General features: G+C 49.2%; 1 protein-coding gene across 1 annotated transcript in view; it reads left to right on the plus strand.

Moving 5' to 3' along the window:
• The first annotated feature begins 11489 nt into the window (after positions 1-11489).
• LOC138165364 (metalloprotease TIKI2-like) overlaps positions 11490-23896 on the plus strand; it is a 235966-nt gene continuing 223559 nt past the window's right edge. The window contains exons 1-2 of the mRNA XM_069093624.1: positions 11490-11896; positions 15322-15882. Coding sequence (XP_068949725.1) covers positions 11759-11896; positions 15322-15882 — 699 coding nt within the window. The 5' untranslated portion in view covers positions 11490-11758. The remainder of the gene's footprint in view (positions 11897-15321; positions 15883-23896) is intronic.

A 23896-nucleotide genomic window follows, 5' to 3' on the forward strand; every position in this document is an offset into this window, starting at 1 on the left:
CTTCCTGGTCTCAGCCTGGAAATTCCCCACTGGGCAGCAGCTGGTGCCAGGGGAGAGGGTGCTTGCCTGGAAGGTGGGTGGAGATTGTAGGCCTAAAGTCAGGCCTGGATGAGACCAAACTGATGCTTCATTATAGGCCTTGGGGGCAGGACCTCTGGTGAAAACAAACGCCCTTGTTCTGTAGCAGCATCCCAGGAGGGCAGAGGGCTTGAGTGCCCTGTCTCCAGCTGGGGCTGATCCTGTTACAGGCACCAGGAGGGCATCTCCCAAGGAGCCAGACTCAGCTGCTTTTTCTTATGCTCCATACACCCTGTTGTGGGCCTCGCCATTACAGCCTGTGGAATTCCCCAGAAACAATTTAATTAAAATGGAACAAAAGCAAAGGGGGATTGGACCCGAGGAAGGGGGGGGATGAAAGCAGTGTCTGGAATCTGGGTACCAGCCCTCGCCCCATGACTCCTGGGGCCTTCCCTGGGAGCTGTAGCTGTTCGGTCTCTGGCAATAAAATTAGCTGGTGAAAAGGGCATATCAACATAAACCATCCAGTGGCTGACTCTCATGGCCTTGGTGAGGGGGGGGGGTATGGTACTGGGGAAGGAGGGGCCTCCCCCAGGTATATGGGGAGGTTGCTTCTATTATTAGGGGAGGGTGAAGGGAAGGAGATGAGACAGAGGGCCCTGGTAGAATGGATGGGATCCTCAGCAGGCCATCAGAAGAGCCAGGCAGGAGTCTTACCTTTGACACCTTCTGTGTTAGGTCCCCACACATCCTCTGCAAAACCCTTCCATTTCTCCTGTCTCACAACCCCTTCCTGTCAGAGACAAGACAGACATGGCCATATCCATGTTTTCCAGGTAAAATAACTGAGACTCAGAGAAACCCCTGCCTAGTCCCTAAACCAGATTGCCTGACCTCCAGCTCTACATTCTTTCTTCTGAACAACATGGTTTCTCACTATAATGTCATGCTTATTCACTGTGTGACCACAAGTTTGATGTTTTGGGGTCTCAATCTCCTCCGCTGGAAATTGGGTATAAAAATCATTTCCCTAGCTTCCTCACAGGGTGGTCATGAGCACTGAATGGGGAGTGTTACTATCTCAACTCTTGACTAGACAAGGGAGTGGGCTGGGCATGAGGACAGAGAGAGAGACCATCAATGAACACCCCAAGTTCCTGGTCCCCATGGACTAGTGAGAGGCCCCTGAGAGGGTAGGGCTCCTCTACATTAAGTTTACTCCCTGTGGAAGACCATGGATGAGAATCCCAGAATGAGTGGTCTCTTGGCTTGATATTGACACCTGTGGTGGAAGGGATGGCCCTAGGGATGAGGTCATTTAGCCAGTCAACTAATATTTGTTAAGCACTGGAGGGACCCAGTCCAGCCAACCTTCATTCCCCTCCTGCTCTCCTTCTGATCTCCTAGACTTTGACACCAGGCACTCTTCAGTTCCCTTTTATGTGATTCTGTTAGACCCTAACCCTTGTCTTGAGGGCAAAGATTCTTTCTTTTTGTTTCATTTCCATCCTCAACTTTTAGCTCAGTGTCTGGTACTTAGGAGGCATTTTTAAAATGCTCATTGATTGCTTGATAGATTGCTCACTGTTTAGAGGATTGAGATTCTGTCAAAAAGTCCATCTCGGTATCTGGAAACTCTGGAAAGAGTCCAAGCCCTCCTCTATCCCCTGTGCAGCTCACACCAAATGTAGAATAGTCTTATTCCTATATTGGCCTGGATAAAGGGTGTCCTTCAAATGGAGGATGCACCCTTCAATGAAACGCATAACATTTTTAAAGGGTTTATACACTGCAAAAAAGAATTACAATCAACTTTTAGTCCTTCAAATACTAATTTCATCATTGTGATTTCTCCTCTGGTCGGTGTGATCACAGTCCCACTTCTGCCATGATGGTCAAAGTCCTGGAAACCAACCTGGATTGAAGGAACTGGGGATAGTGAGCCTAGAAGGGAAAACCGAGGGGACAGAACATGAGGGCTCCTTTTAAGTGATGATGTTTGAAAGGCAGCATGGTGTGAAGGAGAGAAAAACCAACTGAGGCTGGGGATTTTGTCCTTGAAACATCTCTGACACTATTTGTGTGAGCTTGAGCAAGTAAGTTAAACTCAATAAACATTTGTTAGGCACCTACTATGTACCGAGCACTGTGCTAAGTGCTGGGGATACAAAAAGAGCCTCAAGTCAGTCCCTGACTTCAAGGAGCTCACCATCAAATGGTGAAGAAAACATGCCAACAAAGTTACACCTGGGGTTAATGGGAGATAATTAACAGAGGGACATTACTGGAATCAAGAAGGGTTAGGGAAGGCTAATCCATTCTAGGCACAGTGCAGGATGCTGGGGATCTGAAGGCAAAAGATGAGTGGGCTCCGCCTTCCTGCATTCTATCTGAGAAACATCATGCCCACATACAAGGGTACTGGGGGAGGGGGAGGGACCAGTCAGGAGCCTTGTCCAGTGACGTGTCTCAGGGGCTGATACAAGTCTAAGGTGTGGAGGGGTCCACTTCCATCTGAGACTCTTGGCTGAGTGGTTGTTTCCATCCTTCCTTTTTGAAGAGGGCCAGTGATATCACGGGGTGATGGTATTTTGACTTGTGCATGAATTGAATTTCAATGAGGCAGAGCTGGGCAAAGTTGTCAGTCTCAGTCTCTCTCTTCCAGAGTCATCCAAGTCCAGTAGCAGGACAAAAGTCAGGATGACTGGGATGGCCCAGGTGCAGTAGACGACCTTGGCAGCCTCCCTATCTGACCGAGCCCTCGGAACTCCACAGCACTGCTTCAGCCACCTTAATGGCCACGGGAACAGAATGTTCTGATCTGCCCATTGCATCAGGGGCAGTCTTCACATGCTTGCGGTAGACACCCCTTAATTCACCAAAGGGTCTGAGGCCTGTGGGTTACCCTCAGCCTGGTTTAACTCATCTGCTGATGTAGTTTTACCCGGATGTGGAGGATGTGGACTCTGTTCGTGCTACAGCTAGTTGGAGCCACAGGTGAGAACTGAGCGATATGTAGACACCAAAGGGATGCATGAGCAGCCCTGGAAGGGGCTCAGGTGCTAATCCTCCCTGGATACCCATACACCTCTTGGCTGAGTAAAAAGGCAAGGGACTTGCCTCTGGGTGTGAATCAGCTTGGTATCTTTTCTCTGCCCACTCATTTACATGGGCAAAATGGGAGAAACTGGGATTTTCAAAACAAAAGAATCTACCCTGGAGAAAGCAGAAGAGAACTGGCTGAGGATCCAGCTGTTGCTTTCATTTCTCACTCTTTCCTTTGTGATTCTTAGAAAGTAGTGGGGGAGGAGGGGGGTTCTCTCCTGCCCTGCCAAGCAATGGCATCTTGTAGCAGAACCAGTGGAACAGAGTTAGTTACTCAGTCCAGATGAGTCACCGAGAAGAGTCCAGAGCCTGGGACCTAGGGCTGGGATACTGTCTATACTGGGGAAGAGGAGAGAAAACACTCATGTGCAGCCTCTGACTGCCCCGGAGTTTGGATTCTGTCTTTTTCTGAAAGTGTAAAGCAGGAAGGTAGGCTGAGCTTTTAGCTGAGCCCCAAACTGGAGACAGTGGAGATCACATGCACCCCACCAGGAGTAAGGCCACTTGACTCACTTTACCCCCATGAGATTCAGTGGGAGGATGTCACGAGCAGACATAGGCACTGGGGTTGTCAGTGGGATGCTGTAAGTTTCCTTGGTTACAAGTGTTCACTGTGTGTGTGCCTCTATTTGTGAGCTCAATGGGTGTCTATGCTTCCCACTGATACAGTATATATTTTTGGGAAAGCGTGCCTGAGGTTTATGGGGAAATATTGTCTTGCTTCTGTTCCTACTAGGTTGCTCCAGGAAATGCCTTTGCATTGAGCTCATTTATATGGAAAAATAAACATATTGATGAGCGCCCTTGAACTGTAATTGTAGGAGTGCAGAGTCACAGAAGACCTTGAACTTGGGGTAGCTATCCAATCCTGGGAGTGCAAGTTGTGAGGGGTAGTCTAAAGGGCTGCTCCATATGTGTATACTGAGTATATATATATGCATGTAACTCAAGGCCCAGAGCTTACTTCTATGGGACTCTCCTCTCATCTGTGGAGTCCAATGCCCCAGCCTGTGTAAGGGGCAGGTCACAGCCGGTGAGAAAAAGCAGAGAAATCTGCCCTCTTCAGCCTCTTGGGCTTCTTCTAGTTTCCAGCACCACAAGATGTGTGGGATGCTGTAGGCTCTCTGTAGGCTGCTGAAGGGATATGAGAGCAGTTTGGCAGTCTCCATCATCCTCTCATCCTTAGCTTACTACACTGGAAACTTTGGGAATTTCCCCTTTCAGTGACAGCTGAGACTCTCCTGATTGAACTGAGCTCTTTTGCTTCCAATAGAAGAGTTCTTCTCTCTGTATTGTCTGGTATATATTCTCAGATGTCTACTTTCTCTGATTTCTGTTTTGCTATCAACTTGGGCCAATAGTTTCTTTGCTATTTGCTCTATGTGTGTTCTTTGTGGATGTGACATTGGTTGGGAAGGAAGTCAAGGCTTGGATAGAAAGCCTGAGGCCCACTTTTGACCCCTTTAGAAAAAGATATTAGAGTTTCACTGGAACCTAAAAATTGCATCTCCTGGACTAATCATATTTAAAGGAACAGATAGAACCCATTCTAACCCAGTGCCCCTTCTCTCTGAAGGGAGCAGAGTGTTGGCCAGTCTGTGGCACCAACTTCCTGCCTCTTCTCCTGCAGGAACCAAAGTCTGCTGCGGAGAATGGTGGAGGAAGGAGATACCAAAGATGCATCTATTCTCGCCTCTCTTTGAGTCACTCACAACACCTCCTGTTAAATATAAAGCACATACAAGGTCATGTAGAAGGAGGCACTTGAACTAAGTCTTGAAGAGTTTCTAAGAGGAGAAGTGAGGGGAGAGTGTATTATGGGCATGTTGGCCTGACCACGCGAAGGCACAGAGCATTATGTGTAAGGAAACATCGAGTTTGGCCGGACATTAGAGTTCGGGAATGGGAATAATGTATAACAAGGCTGGAAAGGTGAATTGGGGCCAGTTTATGAAAGGCTCAAAATACAAACCAGGAATTTATTATTATTATTTATCTTAGGAACAATAAGAAAATACTGGACAATATCTAATTAGTGGATCGAAATGATCAGTACTTCAGAATAGGAAAATCTCTTTTGCAGCTATGTAGAGAATGGAGTATGAGGGGCAGATGAGGCAGGAAGCCCAGTTAGGAAGCTACTGTAACAATAGTTTAGGCCAGAAGGGTCTGCACTAAGGTCGTGGCTGAGTGTGAGTGGAGAGAAGGGCTCAAGTGAGAGAGATATTATGGAAGCAAAGTGAAGAGACTTGAAAACTGGTCAGCTACAGGGAATGAGAAGCGAGAGATAATGCCAAAGTCTTGAACCTGGGTTGTTGAGAGGATGGTAGGCTCCTTGGCAGAAAAGGGAAGCTTAGAAGAGGAGCGAGTGTCACATGGTGAGTTTGAGGTGCCTATGAAACACATAGATTGAAATGTCCACCAGATAGCGGTTGTGGCATTGTAGCCAGGAGAGACACTGGGGCTGGATAAATTGATCTGGGAATCATAGGCACAGAGATGATCTTTAAACTCATGGGCACTTGTGAGATCCTCAAGGGGGAGGAGAGATATAAACTAAGGGGGCCCAGGAAAGCCACAGTGCATGGGCAAAGATTACTGAGAAGGAGTGAGCAAAGAAATAGGACAGTGAGACACCCTTCAAACCAGGAGAAAATATTTGGATGGAGTTGATCAATAGTGTCACACGCTGCAGAGAGGTCTGCAGAAGTGTGAAGCCAGAAAAACAACCATCACCTAGGGAAAATATAGTATTTGTAGCTTTGGGGACAGTGGTTTGGGGTGAGGAATGACATCAGAAGCCAGGGTTGCAAAGAGTTGAGGAATTAATGAGAGGAGACCTAGTGGGGGCACATAGCATAGATGACTTATTTTCCCTAAGAGTTTGATTGTAAAAGGGATGAGAAAATGGGATAATAACTTAAGAGGATGGCAGGGTTTGGAGAAAGTTAAAGAAAGGAGATTTGGGTATGTACAGAGGCAGCAGGGAAAGAGGCTGTAGACAGGGAAAGAATGAAAGCTGAAGTGATAGGCTAAAGATTGGGGAGAGGTGGTGACCTATTAGAAGAGATGCGAAAGGATGATTTCAAGGGCACACCTTGAGGGATTTGCCTTACTGTAAAGAAAGAGAGAGTGGGCAACGATACCAAGGGTGTGTGAGGTGTAGAGAAGGAAAGAATACACAGTGAGAAGAGTCAGTTTTTAAAATGTAAAGTGAGGTCCTCAGCTGAGCATGTTGGGGAGGGGAAATGGGGGACAGTTGAGGATAAAAGAAAATTTGAAATGTCCTGTATGGGGTATGATAGCGAATCCAATCAGTGTAGCTTATTGGGAGCAATGGGTTATGATGTGTGCATAAATATATCAGCTCTCATGTTTCGCTGCTATTGGCTTGTTTCTTCATTAAGCTTCTCCAGGTTCAAAAGTATCTTGGGGAAGGAACAGAGTCAGATATTACTAAAATCACTGAAATTCTTCCTTTAATCAGAGTGTTCCAATTTCAGACTAAGTTGGGGAAAATCTTTCCCTTTGGAGATAGCTTCCTTCTCTTAGTCTCAAACCACATACTTATTGATTTGGATTCAAATCATGGTAGATGGTGGTATTCTCTAATAATAGTTTCAAGTAACATAGAAATGCAAACAAGCATTTAAAAGAATAAGCTTCCAATTGCAACTTGTTTTTCAGCCCACCCCCATAAAACAATTCTTTCCGACAGTCAAAGAAGAAACAAAAATCAAAGTGGTTGGACAGGTCGAGGGAACTTTTAGAGTGTGACTTCAAGGAAAGATGAGAGACTTTGGACTGGACTCCAGGCATTTCACCAATCACTTTTAGCTGCTGATTCTTGGCTGTTTCTCCTTTCCAGTCTGCTATGGTTCATCTGATCCTATCTCTTCTCACCTTCATGAATGTTCCTTTATGATGTATGGTTTCGATTCCACTTGAGTTCCCTGCTTTCTGCTACAGAAGCTTCCCAGTCTCCCTGTTCCCTATTGGAGTGACTGGAGAAGAATGAAAGACCATCAAAGTTCACAGGCCTCTTTCTCTTCTATCTTGGTGATGGCAAGAATTCCCTGAAAACCTGGGGAATGCTTGGAAATGCCTGGGTGCTAGTACAACAGGTTCCTCTGGTCCCCTCCCTTCCCCTTAGTCAATCCAGTCTCCACAGCAACATTTCTGGGGAAATGAGCTATATTCAGAAGAGCAAAATCTTTACTTTGAAGCACTGAAGATTCTGTTGATGTTAAATAACATAATTTATAGTGGATCCAGACAATTTGGTTATGCGTTTTCTTCCAACTCCAGTCGGCAGATTGTGAATAGGAGAGAAGACAGCAGATAATGGGAGCTAACCAGGGTCAAGGTTTGCCTGGTTGTGAGTGGAGATGGGACAAATGGGCAAGGGATTTGAGAGCAAGGTACAGTGCAGAGTTGAATTGACAGATGTAACTCACTTTCCAACACTGACCTGTATTAGACACCCTTTTAGCTTGGAAGGACCTGTCAGAAATGGTACTCTTTTGATCCAGGCTTTGAAAAGTGAGAGCTAGCTCTTTACCACACAAGGTATCAGAAGAGGACTTTGAGTACATAAAATCAGATTATTAGAATACATATTAACCAAAAGATTCATATATATCTAATGGGGATTGGAAAGCTAACTGATATTCTGGGAATTATAGTTCTAAGAGACAATTTGTGATTTACACAATTATAGTCTTTGAGACAAAAGTGGAAGTTGAGTCATATCCAGGAGTTTTTGGAAAAAATGCACATAATCTGCAAGAGAATAGATTTAGAGGAAAAGGTAGAGAGCACAGGAGATAAGAAGCAGCAGCTGTAGGGGAGATGGTGTCCCCAGTTTCACATAGGACTTTAATGATCTGAGCCGAGCTGGAGAGAAATGAAAACACAGGAGCAGCAGATAAAGGGAGAGAGAGAAAGAGGAAAAAAGAGCCCTGAACTGTGACAAAGAAGGGAGAGATCAAAGTGGGCTGCTGTGTCTCCATGGGCATCTTGGAACAAAGAACTGAGACTGAAACTACCAGCTATCATCTCTTCAAGGACTGAGAGAGTTCCAAAGCTCTGCTTTCCCCCCAACTTTTCCTTCCCATGCAGATCCAGTAACAGGTGTTAATATCTACTCTTCTCTCTTCTTTTACCTAAGTTTTTTCCTGTGTCCTGCTTTTGCTTCATATATAATGAAACGGGGCCTGGTAATGAAGGCCTATATTACATACTCAGTCCATGCCAAGACAAAAGGACAAAACTAGGTCTTGACTGAGAATACATAAAATTTAAATTGGAACAGTGAAGGACCTCTCTCCAACCAAGGAGATAAGGATTTTTCCTAACTGGGGGCTCTGAGCTATAACGATGTCACCAATAACTCTTCCTTGGATATAAACTCCACAAAACAACACAGAAAGGGGACTCCATGGAACTAAGGACCATTATTGTATTTCCTCAAAGTTAAAATCAGTTAATTATTGGAAGAGGGATTAAAGTCCCAAAGAGAAAAATGTATAGGGAAGAGAGGGCCAGAAACAAGATTGCATCCCCAAACCACATCCCAGAGAGGAGATAAGTGTGGTCTGGGAAAGATTCAACTCTGCTCCTTTGCAGAAGGAAGAAGGAAGCAGAAAAGATGGAGCACTATCTCCCCTTAAACAGCGTTACACACACACACACACACACACACACACACACACACACACACACACACACGAGTTCTTTTCTGAAAATAAAGGTGTTTTATTTGTTTATATATTTTGGTCCCCATCACTCAGTTTTCATCATTTTTACTATGGTTTTCATCTTCTTTCTGATTTGCATGTCCTTGAGTGTCACAACAGAAAGTCAAGTGAAGAGTTAAAACAGCCACAAGAATTTCTCCAACTTATCCTACCTTTATCTTGTTTGTAGGCAGCTAGGTGATATAGTAGATAGAGTGCCAGACCTGGATTCAGGAAGATTTGAGTTTAAATCTACCCTCAGATATTTACTAGCTATGTGACCCTGGTCATGTCACTTACCCCTGTTTGACTCAGTTTCCTCATCTGCAAAATAAGCTGGAAAAAGAAATGGCAAACCATTCCAGTGTCATTGCCTAGAAAACCCCAAATGGGATCTCAGAGTCAGATAGACTGAACAACAATATATTTTGTTTGTACATAGTTGTTTTCATGTTGTTTTCCTATTAGACTGGGAGTTCCATAACAGCAAAGACTGTTTCACCTTCCCAACCATTAGCATCATGCCCACACATAGTAGGTGCTTAATAAATGCTTGTTGACTCTTGACTCTGTCCAGCATCACCTGAGCCACTGCATTCTGAAGGGAGCTTGCTGGGCTGAGCAAGGGACTGACTACCCATCACCAATGTCTTTGCTCTGAAGTTAACTTGATGGGAGTCTCCTTGAAGGGAGAAAAGGGCCTCAAGGGACAACAGTTGCAAGGTTACCCTACTGGTCCCTAAATGCATACCTTTAGCACTTTTGTGCAGTTCAAGTGTGAGCCCAGATCTCCCCAGGGACCTTGGGCAGGAGAGAGTGTCCCTCAGGGTTGGGAGGATGCTTTGTAATATGCTTTTTAAACTAGAGCTTAAACCTTCTAAAAGGAGAGTGGCGGGGGGGGGGGGGGGCATTTTTGCATTTTAGTCCCTCGTATAGCTTTTCAGAAAACATCCCTCTTTAAAAGCTAATATATGTCAGCTGGTTAATTGATCTTGGGGGGGAAGCATACTGAATGGGGGCTAGTGATTGATAGAAATCCCAGCCCCTGATGAGAGAATCCTGAGAGGAATAGGTCAGTGAGCAGTCTGAGGACCAAGCTAAGGTTCCAGGAAGGGTAGAGAGAGGGGATCTAAATGGGGTGGTGCTGCTCTGTGTTCCCAGGACAGTGCTCATGCTTCCAATACTTTCACCAGCATTTATTAAGCACCTATTATGTTCCAGGTAGTGCCAGGCAGTGGCAGACTCTGGGAGTACAAAGACAAAGAAGGAGTTAATTTCTCTAGCAGAAGATCTCACATCCTTTGGGGAAAGGGAAACAAGACAAAAGCAAAATAGATACAAGGTAGATACAAATAACCGAATTACAGACGATGCAAAGTTACATTGTAACAGGAATCAGGCTAGCTCCTGTGTAAGCAGAGCGTTTGGGATTCTAGGAGGGACGGCATTCTAGGCGGAGGCGAAGGGACCAGACGGACTGGGAGGTGAGGCCAGCCTGTGCAAAGGCTCTGGAAGGGAGGTGGGCTGCTGTGGCCAGAGAACTTCAGTTCCGAAATTCTGAGGCCTTTCCCAGCTGCGATTATTGAGTGCTGGAATCCAGTCCGGGACGTTTCACCAAAATGGAGGCATGTGCCCTGTCTCTCTCCCCGCCTCAGTTTCCCTTTCAGGGAGGTGTGATAGGCCAGCTGATCTCTAAGCGTCCTCGAAGCTAAAAAGGTGGTGGTTGCCCAGTGCCCTCTGTGGTATCTCGCGGGATTCTAGGCCCCCGAGCTGGGGGATGCAGAGCAGACCCAGTCTAGAGTCTAGGGAGCCTCCTTCTTTCCCGGGGAGCCCTCGGCCCGCGCGGGCTTAGGGCCAAGAGCGCTTTGGCCCCACAGTGACCGCGGCCGGCGCGCCCTCTAGCGTCCGACTGGGCGCGCCTGGGGGGAGGCCCGGGACAAGGAGCGGGAGGCGGGGAGGGAAGGAGGGAGGAGGGGATGGGAAGTTTGGAAAGCGGCTGGGAGTTCTGCCTCCCTGGGCGCGCGCGCGCGTGTGTGAGTGTGTGTGTGAGTGTGTGTGTGTCTGACACGCTGACATGCCTCTCAGTCCCCGCCTAGCCGAGCCTGTGCGCGGAGCGGAGCGCGCTGCTGCCCCTGGCCCGGCCCAGCCCAGCCCTGCCCGGCCCAGCCCAGCCCGGCCCGCGGCCCCCCAGCTCCAGCCCAAGCCCAGCAGCCCCAGGGCCGCCCCTGCCCAACTTAGCCAGACCCGGGCCGGCCCGACCCAGCCTTGCCCAGCCCCACCTCGATCCGCCCGGGTTGTCTGTCCCCCCGCCTGCCCCAGCGAACTGAGCCGAGGGAGCCCCGGAGCCCGCCCGCAGCCCCGGCGCCGGCCCCGGCGAGCGGCAGCAGCATGGCGGAGCGGCCGGGCCCCTGAAGTTGGGGAGGGGGCGTCCGGGCGGCCCGGCCCCGGGGGGCGGACTGACGGCCGCTCGGTCGGGACCCCGGCGCCCCCGCCCCCAGCCCCCGGCCGCCCCGCCCCGCCCCCGCCCCGCACTTGTTCCGCGCCTCCCGCCAGCCCGCCCGGCCCCTAGCCCGCAAACTCGCCCCAAAGGAGTGAGGCAGGCAGGCAGGCAGGCAGGCGGGCAGGGAACACTGAGCCCGGGGCCGGCTGGGCTGAGGGACGGAGGGGCAGGGACCCAGGCGCCCCTCCCCGAGCCCGGAGCATCCCTGGGCCGGCAGCGGAGCTCCGGGCTGGGCTGGATTGCGAGAGGGGCGCCCTGCCCCTCTCTGCTCCCACTCCGTGCCCTCGCTCCGCGTCCGCTCTGTGCCCCAACTTCGTGTCCTCGCTCCGCGCCCTGCCCGGTGCGCTCCGGCCCTATCCCAGACTGACTGACCGATAAGGGGACGGAGAGGGACACGATGCCCGGGAGCCTGGCGGGACTTGGACTGGGGCTGGCGCTCGCCGTAGCCCTGCTGCTGCTGCTCCTGCTGCGCGGAGCCTGCTCCGGGTCCGGGGAGTCGCTGGACGCCGGAGGACAGTGCCGGCCGCCTGGATCGGTGAGGCTCCCTGCCCTCGCAGCCGCCGGGCCAGCGGGGTCCCTTCCTATTCTTCCCACCCCAGCCCTAGCCCCCGGCCCCCATTAGAACTTCTGCAGGCTGGACAGTTTGAGTGAGGGCCTGTTGGGGGCATTTCCCCCACCCCTTTCAATGTCCTCCCAACTTTCTCATAGCCTGGGCCAGCAGCACAGAGATGTCTCCCTTTCCTCCAGCCCCGCTGACCCTGATTCCTCCAACTGCCTCTCCTAGACAGGGCCAACAGCACAGGGCTGCCTCCTCTTCCTCCAGCCCTCCAATCTCTGACCCCATCCCAACTTTTCTCTTATCCTAGGCTAGCCCTAACACAGGGTGTCTCCCCTTCCTCCAGCCCCCCCTCCACTCTCAACTTCCCTTCCCGAGTGAAACACAAATCCCACCCTAAAACCTACCCCAGCCTGGCTTTGTGGGGCCTGGAACTGTGAGGGTTCACTTTCCTCCTCAGCCTGGTTTCTGGACTGACCCCCTTTCTCCAATCCTATCCATACAGCTTCTCTCATTCCTTTTGCAGCCTAGACCTTCTCTGACCTGGGCCTGTCTCCCCTCTACCATAGTAACCTTCCCCTTCTATTGCCCCCATTCCTAGACTCTAGGTTTCCTTTCCATAAGGACTTGTGGGGGGGACTGGCTTTCCCCTCTCCATTCTTCCTTCCCCCACACTTCCCTTAGGAAAGAACTCTGACCCTCTCTCCTTTCCATCTATCTCCTCTCCACTCTCCCAGTCATTTCCCTTCTGTGCCAACCAGAGGCAAAAGTTTTCTTTCTTTCCCCCTCCCCCCATCCACCTAGCTTCCTTTCCTGGCCCTGGGCCTGGCTCCTGCCCTTTTCTTCAGCTAGGGGAGGGATGGACATTCACTCCTTCCATCAGTATTCTCCTAAAGTGGGAATGGGGTGGGGAAGAGAAATTTCCAAAGGGAAGAGCCCCAGAGCTGAGGAATGGGGCTAAAGTAGCTTCGGGCAATGATTCCTACTGGAAGCATTATGAGGTCCCTTCCAGCTCTCTGGGGGTATTGCCCTGGGCCAGACCCAGTCTTAGGTTTTTCAAATGACTCTTTGAAGGGCTTAGTGAAAAGCACATGGGACCTGGAGTCAAGGAGATCTGGGTTGGAATCTTGCCTCGGAGATTTATTAGCTATATGACCCTGAGCAAATCATTTAATCTTACTGGACCTGTTTTTTCCTCTGTAAGATGGGGTTGGACTAGAAGGTACCTAAGGTTCCTTCCAGCCCTAATATATGACCCTGTGTCAGGGAGGAGCCTCCAAAAAGGTCTGGAGAGGATTCCAGTCTAGGAGAGTGTAAAGAACACCACATCTGGGTGCCAGCCCACTCTGTGTGACCAGAATTTTCCGAGCCTCAGTTTCCTGAGCTGTAAAATGGGGATAATTATCTCTGTCCAACTCACAAGGCTGTTCTAGGGATCAGATGAGATAGCTGATATGTATGCAAGATGCTTTGTAAAGAGAGTTCCCTGAAAATGGAACTATTGTCATCTTCACCCCTCACCAACTCCCACAAAGACCCATGGATCCAAGATTACAAGACAGATCACTCAGTCTTCCCTCCCTCTCTTTCACTAGAATCACAGGATTTTAGAACTTGGAGAAACATTATGGGGGAGGGAAGGGCTTGGGGGGGAGGGTGTCTGTAGGTGGGTGAAGGTTCCACAGGAGAAAGGGCTTGCTCTAGGTCTGTATGGTGCTGGTAGCAAATCTAGGAACCATGGCCAATGGATCTCTGCTCCTTCCATGAAAAAAAATAAAAGCCTGTAAGCCCCAAACCCATCCTAGAAAAAAAATGTATTCTCTTTTCTCTCCCCACCCACACCAGCCCTGGAAAAACCCTGAGAGAGGTGGGATCCAGAAAAAGAAAGCAGAGATCATAGGATTAGAGTTAGAAGGGAAGTCAGAGACCTACACCTGTTTTTCAGAGAAGGAAACTGAGGCCCAGGGAGTTTATAATGGAAATTGACTGAGACCTTGGGAACAAGAGAAATCTTTTGGGGTGGAGGAGTGGAGAGAAACTGTAAAAGTCACGGTAAAAGTCACTTCTTAGTACCTTAGTTTCCTCATCTACCAAATGGAGATAATGATTCTTAACACCCCTTACATTGATAGCTAGTTTTGGAGAAACTTGAAAGTATCTCAGACATAGCCTGAGTATTATTCTTATTATTTTTTTTGCTTTTTTTGGAGGGCAATTTGGGGTTAAGTGACTAGCCCAAGGTCACACGGCTAGTTTTTGTGTTAAGTGTCTGAGGCCCTATTTGAACTCAGGTCCTCCTGACTCCAGGGCCAGTGCTCTATTCACTGCACCACCTAGCCACCCCGGTATAATTCTTATTTATGCTGATAGTTGGCTGTGCTACTAGAAGAGCAGCTGCTTGGGGGTAGGGAATGGTTTGTTTCCATTTCTGCATCCTCAGCACCTAGCACAATGTTCAGCACACAGTAGGTGCTGTATCAGTGCATGTGGGTTGGGTAATTTTCACTTGCTCAGCATTTTCATGTCCCCCATTAGCTGCTGATCTTCCTAGAAGCCCCCATGAGAATCTCAGAGCCTCAGAGTTAGAAGAACCCTCCCTGGTGTCTGGCCTAATCTTTACTGAGATCATCGGCCACCTCCCCCCTTCTTTCTTCCCAGCCCATAAATTGAGCCTCAATAAGCAGGGGCCTCATTTGGAAGCTATCTCAGCCCCCTTCTTATGGACTGGATATCTTCTTCTTAGAGACCATCTAGTGCCACGATCTCATTTCACAGATTTGGAAGGGTCTTGCCCACGTTCGCTATGAAGTTCTTGGAGCCAGAGAGACCAAAGCTCCAGACCTGCCTGCTCCCACAGGGAGCATCTGTGCCTTCCTCTCAAAAGCCACCTGCCTGAGCTTTAGCCGTGTGACATGGGCCAAGTCTGTTTCTCTCAAAGTCACAGTTTCTCCATCTATAAAATGGGGATAATAACACCTGTACTGTGTACTCCTGAAGAGCAGAGAATGTTTTCCTTTCCTTGCATCTCCATTGGTTAACCTTGTGCATAGACTATAGTAGGTACTTAATAAATGCTAATTAACTAGTTTAATGTTGTGAAGATCAAAGCACTTTGTACTCTTTAGTGGGCAATAGGAAACGGGCATAATTTAATCTGTAAAATGAAGATCCTGAGATGTGCCCCTCAGAGCCCTGTGATGGGGTTCAGCTGAGTTAATAGAGTGATTTTTCAAGGGCAGAGGCCTTTTCCTTTTACAGTTGTGTCTCTGCTGCCTGATATAGTGTCTGACAGATAGAAGGCACTTAATAAATGCTTGTTGCTTAATTGGGTGTTAGAGACTTGTCAGTTGCTCTGATTGTCATTCTGATCATCCCGTCTCTCCTCTTTTCCTTGACCCGGGTAGCAGGGAGACCTGAACTCATTTCTCTGGACCATTCATCGGGACCCGCCTGCCTACCTGTTTGGTACTATCCATGTTCCGTACACGAGAGTCTGGGACTTCATCCCAGACAATTCGAAGGCAGCCTTTGAGGCCAGCGCCCGGGTCTATTTTGAGCTCGATCTCACAGACCCCTACACCATTTCGGCCCTGGCAAGCTGCCAGCTATTGCCCCACGGTGAGAACCTCCAGGACGTCCTGCCCCAGGAGCTCTATCGGCGTCTCAAGCGCCATTTGGACTATGTGAAGCTCATGATGCCCACTTGGATGACACCCGACCAGAGGGGCAAAGGCCTGTATGCCGACTACCTGTTCAATGCCATTGCCGGGAATTGGGAACGCAAGCGTCCTGTCTGGGTGATGCTCATGGTGAACTCACTTACTGAAACGGATGTGCGCTCACGAGGCGTCCCAGTACTGGACCTCTACCTGGCACAGGAGGCTGAGCGCATGAAGAAGCGGACGGGAGCCGTGGAGAGGGTCGAAGAGCAGTGTCACCCACTCAACGGTCTCAACTTCTCCCAGGTAGGATCCTGGCTTTCCCTTCTTCTAACCATGCACAAGCTGAGCTGGGCACTCAACTGTCCCTCCTGGCGACCAGATGAAGTTCCCTCCCCTCCAGGAGAGGACATGGCAGCAAGCTGTCCAGAAGCTGGCCAGCCTGGCCAGTCTCAGGGGCAACTGATGGCTGTAGGGCTGAGGACGTGATAGGAGTGACTTTGGAGCGGGACAGAAGCTGGCACGGTTGTTTTTGGGCCCCTTGCATACAGAGGACAGCTTGGCCTGGGGTTTCAGCATCTCAGGGGAGGGGAGAGTGTAACTGGCTTCTGGCTTTGGTTGCCTGGGTTCTCCTAAGCCAAGAGAATGTTTATTTTGAGCCCTGAGAAGGAGGGAGCCAGGAGAGCAGGTTTGAGTACATAAATCCGAGGAGCTGGGCAGTTCAGTAGCAGGGGCTGCTTGGGCATGTAAGCCCAGGTTGAGGCTAGGGGTGCTGGATGGGGCTTCAGAGCCCTGGGGCACATTAGCTGTCTGTAGATTACTCTTATCCAATAGTTGGGGGCCCCAAGTTGTCCTGGAGTAGCCTTTACCATAGTGGCTAAAGGAGAAGGAGACAGCAACCAGCATTTCTGGGTTAATGATTCTGAGAGAAGAGTGGAAAAAATGTGTGAGCTCAGGAGCCCACTTTTGATTTCTGAACCCAACAAAGGGAAGGTGAGGCCAACAGCACAGCAAAGTCCTGAGAGGCCCATTTAAAGGCCCTGTAGCCCTAAGTGGGCAATGTCTTGTTCCTTTCTCTACCCCCTTGTTTCTCCGGTGGGCAGAGGTCAATTGTTTGGGGAAGGAAGCCCTTCAACCCCACCTTTGCCCTGGGAGCAGCCCCTGCAGAGCTGGGCAGAGGGCATAGGGCCCTCCTGGGGTGAGCAGGGCCCCCGCACCTCAGTGCAGTCTGGCCTGGTAATGATAACACAGAAAGTCTGCTGAATCTGGGGCAAGGCCCTGATCTGCCAGAAGGGCTGGGCCCTGGCGGGGAGGTTACAAGCTTTTAACCAGGGAAACAGGGGAGGAAAGTGATCCCTCCTGGGGGAACTCAGGCTTTTGTTGTCCCAGAGAAAAATGCAGTGTTTTCCCTGGGGAAGTGAAAAGGACAGATTAATTTGCTCGGCCAAATGAAAGGCGACTTTGTCCTGCATGACCGACTGCCCCCAGCTGGAGCCTGTGGTGAGGGCCACGTCAGGCCAGCAGAGGTGGGTCACCCCAGGCCGATTCTGGGCTGTCTTTGGCTCTGGCATGCTTCTTAGGTGGAAAATATTTTGCCTTCTCCAGGTTCACTTAGTTCTGCTTCCTCCAGGCATCCTTGGCCCTGATGGTTGTTTTCAACATTGTGGAAATGGCTTGAGAGTCAGAGGATGTGGGTTCATCCAGTCAGTTCTGTTGCTCAAGAGCTGTGTGACCTTAGGACAGTTTCTTTCCCTCTCTGGGCCTCATCTAGTTTAAAAGGTGATGGATATGATGGTCTCCAAGGACCTGCTCAGCTGTGAGTCCTCTGACCCTCGGATGGACATTTGGATTCTGTCCCATACGGTTAGCTCTCTACCTTTTTTCTGGCTTGGGGGCCACATGGTGGGGGGGGAGGGAACGAGAGGTTTCCCAGAGAGAAGTCTTGACCTGTTTGGGACACCTTGTCTATGAGAGATCCCTGTTCCCCATCATAGAAGGGGAAGGGCTGATTCTAAAGTCCCAGAAACAGAGAGAATTCTTCCATGAAGTGGCTCCAGGCTTCAAGTGGCCTCCTTGGAAGCAGACTCAGTTGTGTGTAGGTATGAAGGTCAGAACTGGAAAGCCCTTAGAACAGAGAACAGGGAAGGTCAGAACTGGGAAAGCCCTTAGAACTGAGAACAGAGAAGGTCAGAACTGGGAGGGCCCTTAGAACAGAGAACAGGGAAGGTCAGGGATGGGGGTCACTTGGAACAGAAAGAAGGGAAGGTCAGAGTTGGAAGGGCCCTTAGAACAGAGAACAGGGAAGGTCAGAGATGGGAGACACTCCTAGTATAGTAGAATGCACAATGTATGAGCTGGGAGGGCCCTCAGATATTACATCCACTCCCCTCATTTGACAGAGGAGAAGACTGGGAGAGGGGAAGAGTGACTTTATGGAGGGCAGAGATGGCCTTTGTGGCAGAGCTGCGCAGACCCCTGGTCACGCCTCCTCTAGCTCACCAGGCAGCCCTTTCTAGCCCCTGGGTCCCTGCTTATGCTGCAGGAGCCAGGAGGCGCAGGCACCCCGAACCAGACAAGCTTTCAGCTCTCTAATCTTTGAAGCCTTCACCACCTGTGAAAGGATCCGCCCGGGCCAATTTGTCCTGTTATCATTCTGGAGAGAGGTGCTGAAATCTGCCCTCCATCCTCAGAGGCTGATGTGAGGCCAAGTCAGGAAGAAGCAATTACTGGCCCTGGGTGTGTGTGTGGCTGGCCAGCCAGTGAAGCGTCTGGAGAGAGGCAGGAATGTGAAATCCTTCATGCACGTGTGTGTATATGTATGTGAGTGTGTGTGAGTATGTATGTAAGTACGCGTGAGTGTGTGTGCATGTGCATGAGTGTGTGTGAGTGTGCGTGCATGTGTGTATGTATGTGAGTGTGCATGTGTGTGCACATGTGTGTGAGTGTGCGTATGTGTGAGTGTGCGTGCGCACACGTGCCCGCAGCCCCGTATGTGTGCATGGTTTGATGTGCACATCTGTGATGCATTATTGTCCCCAAAATATCTGCTAAGTGCATCAGATACTTTTATTTTTACTTTGCTCTCTGCTTTACTGTTATTGCAAAATATTTTTGGGGGGTGGGAAAAACCCGTCTTAAAATAGCTTCTTTAAAAAGGGCTCCGGTTCTTGGTTCTGGAGGGGGAAAGGCACATGTTTCCCTCCTGGAGAGCAGAGAATGACCCCACTCCTTAGCCTGAGGCAAGACTGGCCACTCACTCCTTGTAGCTTCGTCCCATGGGCTCCAGCCCAGAGATCGTCCTCTGTCTGTGGGCTCGGCTTCCAGAATAAACCCAAACGAGGCGACTTTTGCTTTTCCTCTTCTCCCTTTTTTCCTGCTTTTCTCTCTCCCTGCCTCCTGCTTCTTTCTCACTGCTGACACACCTTGCCCCAACTTCCTTTTCTCTCCTTCAAGTCCCAAAGAAGCCACACTATTTTGACCTTTTAGGGAATATTTACTGAGAAATTAGACTTCTTGTAGGATTCCTGCCTTTGTCAGGGACTGGTGAGCAGACAAAGGAAGCCTAGAAGTTCTGAGAGAGGCCTTATTGCCAAGGGTGCTGGGATCCATCCATCCATCCATCCATCCATCCATCCATCCATCCATCCATCCATCCATCCATCCATCCATCCATCCATCCATCCATCCGTCCATCCATCCATCCATCCACCCTTCCATCCATCCATCCATCCATCCATCCATCCATCCATCCATCCATCCATCCATCCACCCTTCCATCCATCCATTATCACCTACTGTGTGCAAATTGCTGTCCTGGGCAATGGAGGAACACAGACAAAAATGAAAGAGTCCCCCGCCAAGGTTGTATAGTTTTATATATATATATATGCATCACCTTCCTAAATGATCAAAAGTTCCTTGAGGGCAGGGACTGTTTTAATTTCATCTAGGTAGCCCTCATTCCTTACCCACAGTGGGTACTTCATACATTGTTTTATTTGATTTATCTATGAGCACAATACCTGGGTTCCAGTACTACCTCGAGTACTACTTCATGGTGGCCAAGTCCCTCCCCATTCTGTTTTCTCTGATAAAATGATTGGTCCATCAATCATTTAGGGATTCACTGTAAATTGGAGATTTCTTGTTTTTATGATTCTATGATGTCTCACCTCTGCTAGTAAAAAGCTTGGTGCTCTGGGCAAGTCTCAGTTTACCCATCCATCAAGTAGTAGCTATGAAACCCACCTGACTTCCCTTGCAGGCCTTCTATGTGAATCAAATAAAGGAGTTCATGTAGAAATGTGGAAATGGAGAAAATTAAGGGACCTGGTGCATACTGTGGTTTGATGCCCAAGAAATCATTTGGGTCAGGGCATTGGGAAAGTCCGGGAGTGCTTGGGAGTGGGTCACCATTGCTCTGGATTTGAGCCCCACTCAGCTCTGTCTCCCCTGGCTGGCTCACCAGGTGTGTGTTTGTGTGTGTGTGTGGGGGGGGGGGGGGGACTGCAGGTAAAATCCCTCCCCTGCATCTCTGGGCTTGGAGAGTTGGCTGAGTGACCCTTGCCGCTTTGCGGGAGGAGGGGTCTGTGGAGCTGCCTACTCCACACTGTGATCTGTAGCTTGTTACTCTCTTTTTCTGGACCATACCTTCCTTTTCCTGGAAAAGAAAGGGTTTGGCTCGAGGATCATGTTTTCTCGAGCTCAGATAGTCTGCTTCTAAGAGATGTGGTCATGAGGGTGGGAGACTTATTTTGGTCTCTAGATTTCAGACTTGGAGTCAGAAGCCTTAGCTTCCCTTCTTTGGGACCCGGTTTCCTTCTCTATAAACTCAGGGGGTTGAACTCAATAATCTGCCATTTTATGATTCATTATATCTCTGGTTTGACTTTGGAAAAGGCATTTTTCATCTCAGCCTCAGTTTCCACATCAATGAAATGAAGGCATTGGTTTAGTTGGTGTCTGTCTTGGTTCCCAGCTCTGGTGTTGTCTGATCTGGGTCAGATCTGTCCCAGTCCCGATGTTCTGTGCCACACTCCAAAGTCCCTCCTGGCTCTGATGTTTTCAGAGACTGGACTCCTCGCTCTGTTCTCATTGGGGCCCTTGGTAGTCTGGTGGGATAGCCTGTGAGGTGGCCTCTGGAAGAAACTCAACTCCTCCCTGGCTGGGAGTCCCTGGAGTCTGTGTGGTGATCTGTTGAGTGGAGGGAGTGAAGTGTAGTCCAGTGGGGAGTGGAGGGGAGGGGGAGAATGGAAACTCTGGCTCATTGTCCTGCCCTAAATCCATGAACACAGGCACTGGTAGAGTGGGCCCCTCTGTCTGGGCTTAGAGCTGGGCTTTTCCCAGAGGTGGCCCACATCCCACTTCTTGCTTTCCCACCCTCTCACATTCTGCCCCAGTGAATGGCGCACAAGCACATTTGGGAGTTGGCAATGAACTCACAGTAATCAGACTGTCTGAGGACCCAGGTTTGAATCCAGTTCTGTTACTTACTAACTGTGCGACCTCTCCATGCCTCAGTTTCCTCCTCTGTAAAATTAGGGTGGGAGATCTCAGACATCTCTAAGCAGTCTCCCCAGTACTGAAGTAAGCACTCAGGAAATCCTTTTGATTTCATTCATGATTTCTTTCCATTTCCTGGTTCTCCTGACTATTATTGCTTTCTCATGCCATCATATATCCTATACACTTGTATGCATATACATGTTTTCTCCCTTAGTAGAACGAAAGCTCCTTGAGGTCAGAGACTTTGGGGGCTTTGTCTCTGTGTGCTTGGTTCTTACCATGGTGCCCGCACATAGGAAATGTTTAAGAAATGCTTGGTGACTGACCCACTCACTCAGTCTTCATTTCAGCAGTTAAAGCCCCAGTGTGTCCTGAGCTGTTCTCCTCTCTCCTCGGTTACCCACGGGGGATGGTGGGGCAAAGAGAGCTTGGCTCCCCTTGGTGGATGGGTGCACCGAGAGGGCTCCTGGTGGCCAGGCCAGGGCCCCAGGCCAACCTAGTACCTTCACCAGAGTTCCCCCTGGACTGGCTCCCACCTCGGGGCCTAGAACCATCCCGAGCTCCTTGTCCACTGTGCAGTTTCCTCATCAGAGACCTATAGACTGGCTCCCTAGCATCTCACATAGTGTCCGGAACACAGTAGGTGTTTAATAATTGTTTATTGATTGATTGCAATGGACCTCAGAGACCACCTACACCAACATCTTCATTTTACAGGGAGGATACATAGTCCCTTGAAGGCTAAGTGACTGCCATTAGATTACACATATACTAAGAATCCAAAGCAGGATTTGAACCCAGGTCTGCTGGTCCTAGTCTCCAGCTTCTGGACAGCTAGTCAGCATAATGGAGAAGGAAGTCAGAAAGACCTGGGTTCAGAACCTGGCAACATATACTAACTAGCTTCATGACCCTGGGCAAGTCACCTAACCACTACCATCTTCAGTTTACTCCTCTGTGAGTGGAGATAATCTATATTATCTGCATAGATAGAGATATATCTATACAGCTACTACCCAGGGTTGTTGTGAGTTTTGTTTAGTCAATTGTGTCCTACTTCTCATGACCTCATTTGGGATTTTCTTGACAAAGACACTGGAATGGTTTGCCGTTTCCTTCTCCAGTTCATTTTACAGATGAGGAAACTGAGGCAGACAGGGTGAAGTGACTTACCCAGGGTCACACAGTTAGTAAGTTTCTGAGGCCAGATTTGAACTCAGGAAGATGAGCCTTCCTGACTCCAGGTGGGCTGCTCCATACACTGTGGCCCCACCTAGCTCTCTATTGTCTGGAGTATCAAGTACAATAATGTACACGGGGGGGGGTCCCCAAACCTTAAAGTGCTATAGGAAGACTTGCTATTATTGTTATTATATGTTATTACCCAAGCACTTTTCCTTCTCTGGACCTCAGTTTTCTCTTCTGTGCAATGGGTCTTGCTGAAGACCAAGCCCCACGTGTTTTTACCAAGAAAGAAGCAGGGCCAGCTCCCATGTCCTTTTCCCCCAGGCAGGGCCAGGGACAGTCACACTTGTCTGTCCATGGAGCTGCTTACATTCCCATTGCCAAGCTTATTTCTAAATATTATCCCCTACACAGCTTTTTATCTCTGTCCTCCCACCTGATGCACAGGCAGCCGGGGCCGGGCGTCAGCCCCGTTCATGTTTGACCAGCCGGCTTTTTCCTGATCCTCAGGCTTTGAGAACCACTCCTGAGATCTGGTGGAAAACAGGAGGATTTCCTGGAGCCCTGAATGACTGACCTGGCTCACCTCTCCTTCCCCCCACCCTCAGAGGGTCTCAGGACAGATCCTTAGACTCAGAATGCAGCTTAGAGTTCATGACTTTGGGAGGCAGGGCAGTTTGGCAGAGAGAGACCAGACCAAGATCAGAAGGGCCCCTCAGAGACTCCTTCACCTGGGGTCCGGGAAGGAGCGATAAATCTTTCCCTTCCACACTGCTACTTTTCCCATCATGATTTTACTATATCATGGGTTGGCATAAGAAATTAAATAGGAAATTTGGGAGGAGTTCTGCGGAAGCCACAGATGACACACAAGGCCAGCAGATAACACAGGAAAAGTTCAGAAACTCAGAAATGCATCATATATATACACACATATGTAGTGTTGTAGAATATCAATCCAAACACCCCATAAAAAAAAAGGAAAATTCAGACTTCTTCTCTGGTGAGAAGGGAGGAACAAAAGCTTTCATGCAGATTTTCCAGATTGTGGGGGTCCCCACTCCCCTGACTCTGGTGGTGTGGAAGGGATAACTGCATTTTGCTAGTGGAATTTGGTAGGCTTGGTTTCCTGCTGGATTTCATTTGGTGATTTAAAAATCTAATTCTGAGCCCCTTCTCAGTAGGTGGGCTTCTCCAAACTGCCAAAGGGGTCCATGACAAACCTCTGCTCCAGTCTAATCCCTTCATTTTATCGAAACTGGGGTTAAGGGACTTACCCAAGGTCACACAGTTAGTTAACTAGCAGAAACAGGATTTGAACCCAGGTCTGGGATTTTCAATTTAGTATCTTTTATTTTTCCTTTTTGGAGGGGGGAAGGCAGGGCAATTGGGGTTAAGTGACTTGCCCAAGGTCACACAGCTGGCAAGTGTTAAGTGTCTGAGACCAAATTTGAACTCAGGTTCATTGCATCATTCTGCCCCTTTAATTCTAAACTCTGCTTTTTAAGCGTTTACCCTCTTTGGACCTCAGTTTCCCCATCTGTAAAATGGGGATAAGGATACTTTTATTACCTACTTTACAGGATGCTCATGGGGTAAGTGCTTTGTAAGTCTGGAGGCAGTTACTTGA

The sequence above is a fragment of the Petaurus breviceps genome, unplaced genomic scaffold (genome assembly GCF_028583685.1).
Source record: "Petaurus breviceps papuanus isolate PSGF00001 unplaced genomic scaffold, PetGlider_PUasm1.0 208, whole genome shotgun sequence".
Taxonomy (NCBI): Eukaryota; Metazoa; Chordata; class Mammalia; order Diprotodontia; family Petauridae; genus Petaurus; species Petaurus breviceps.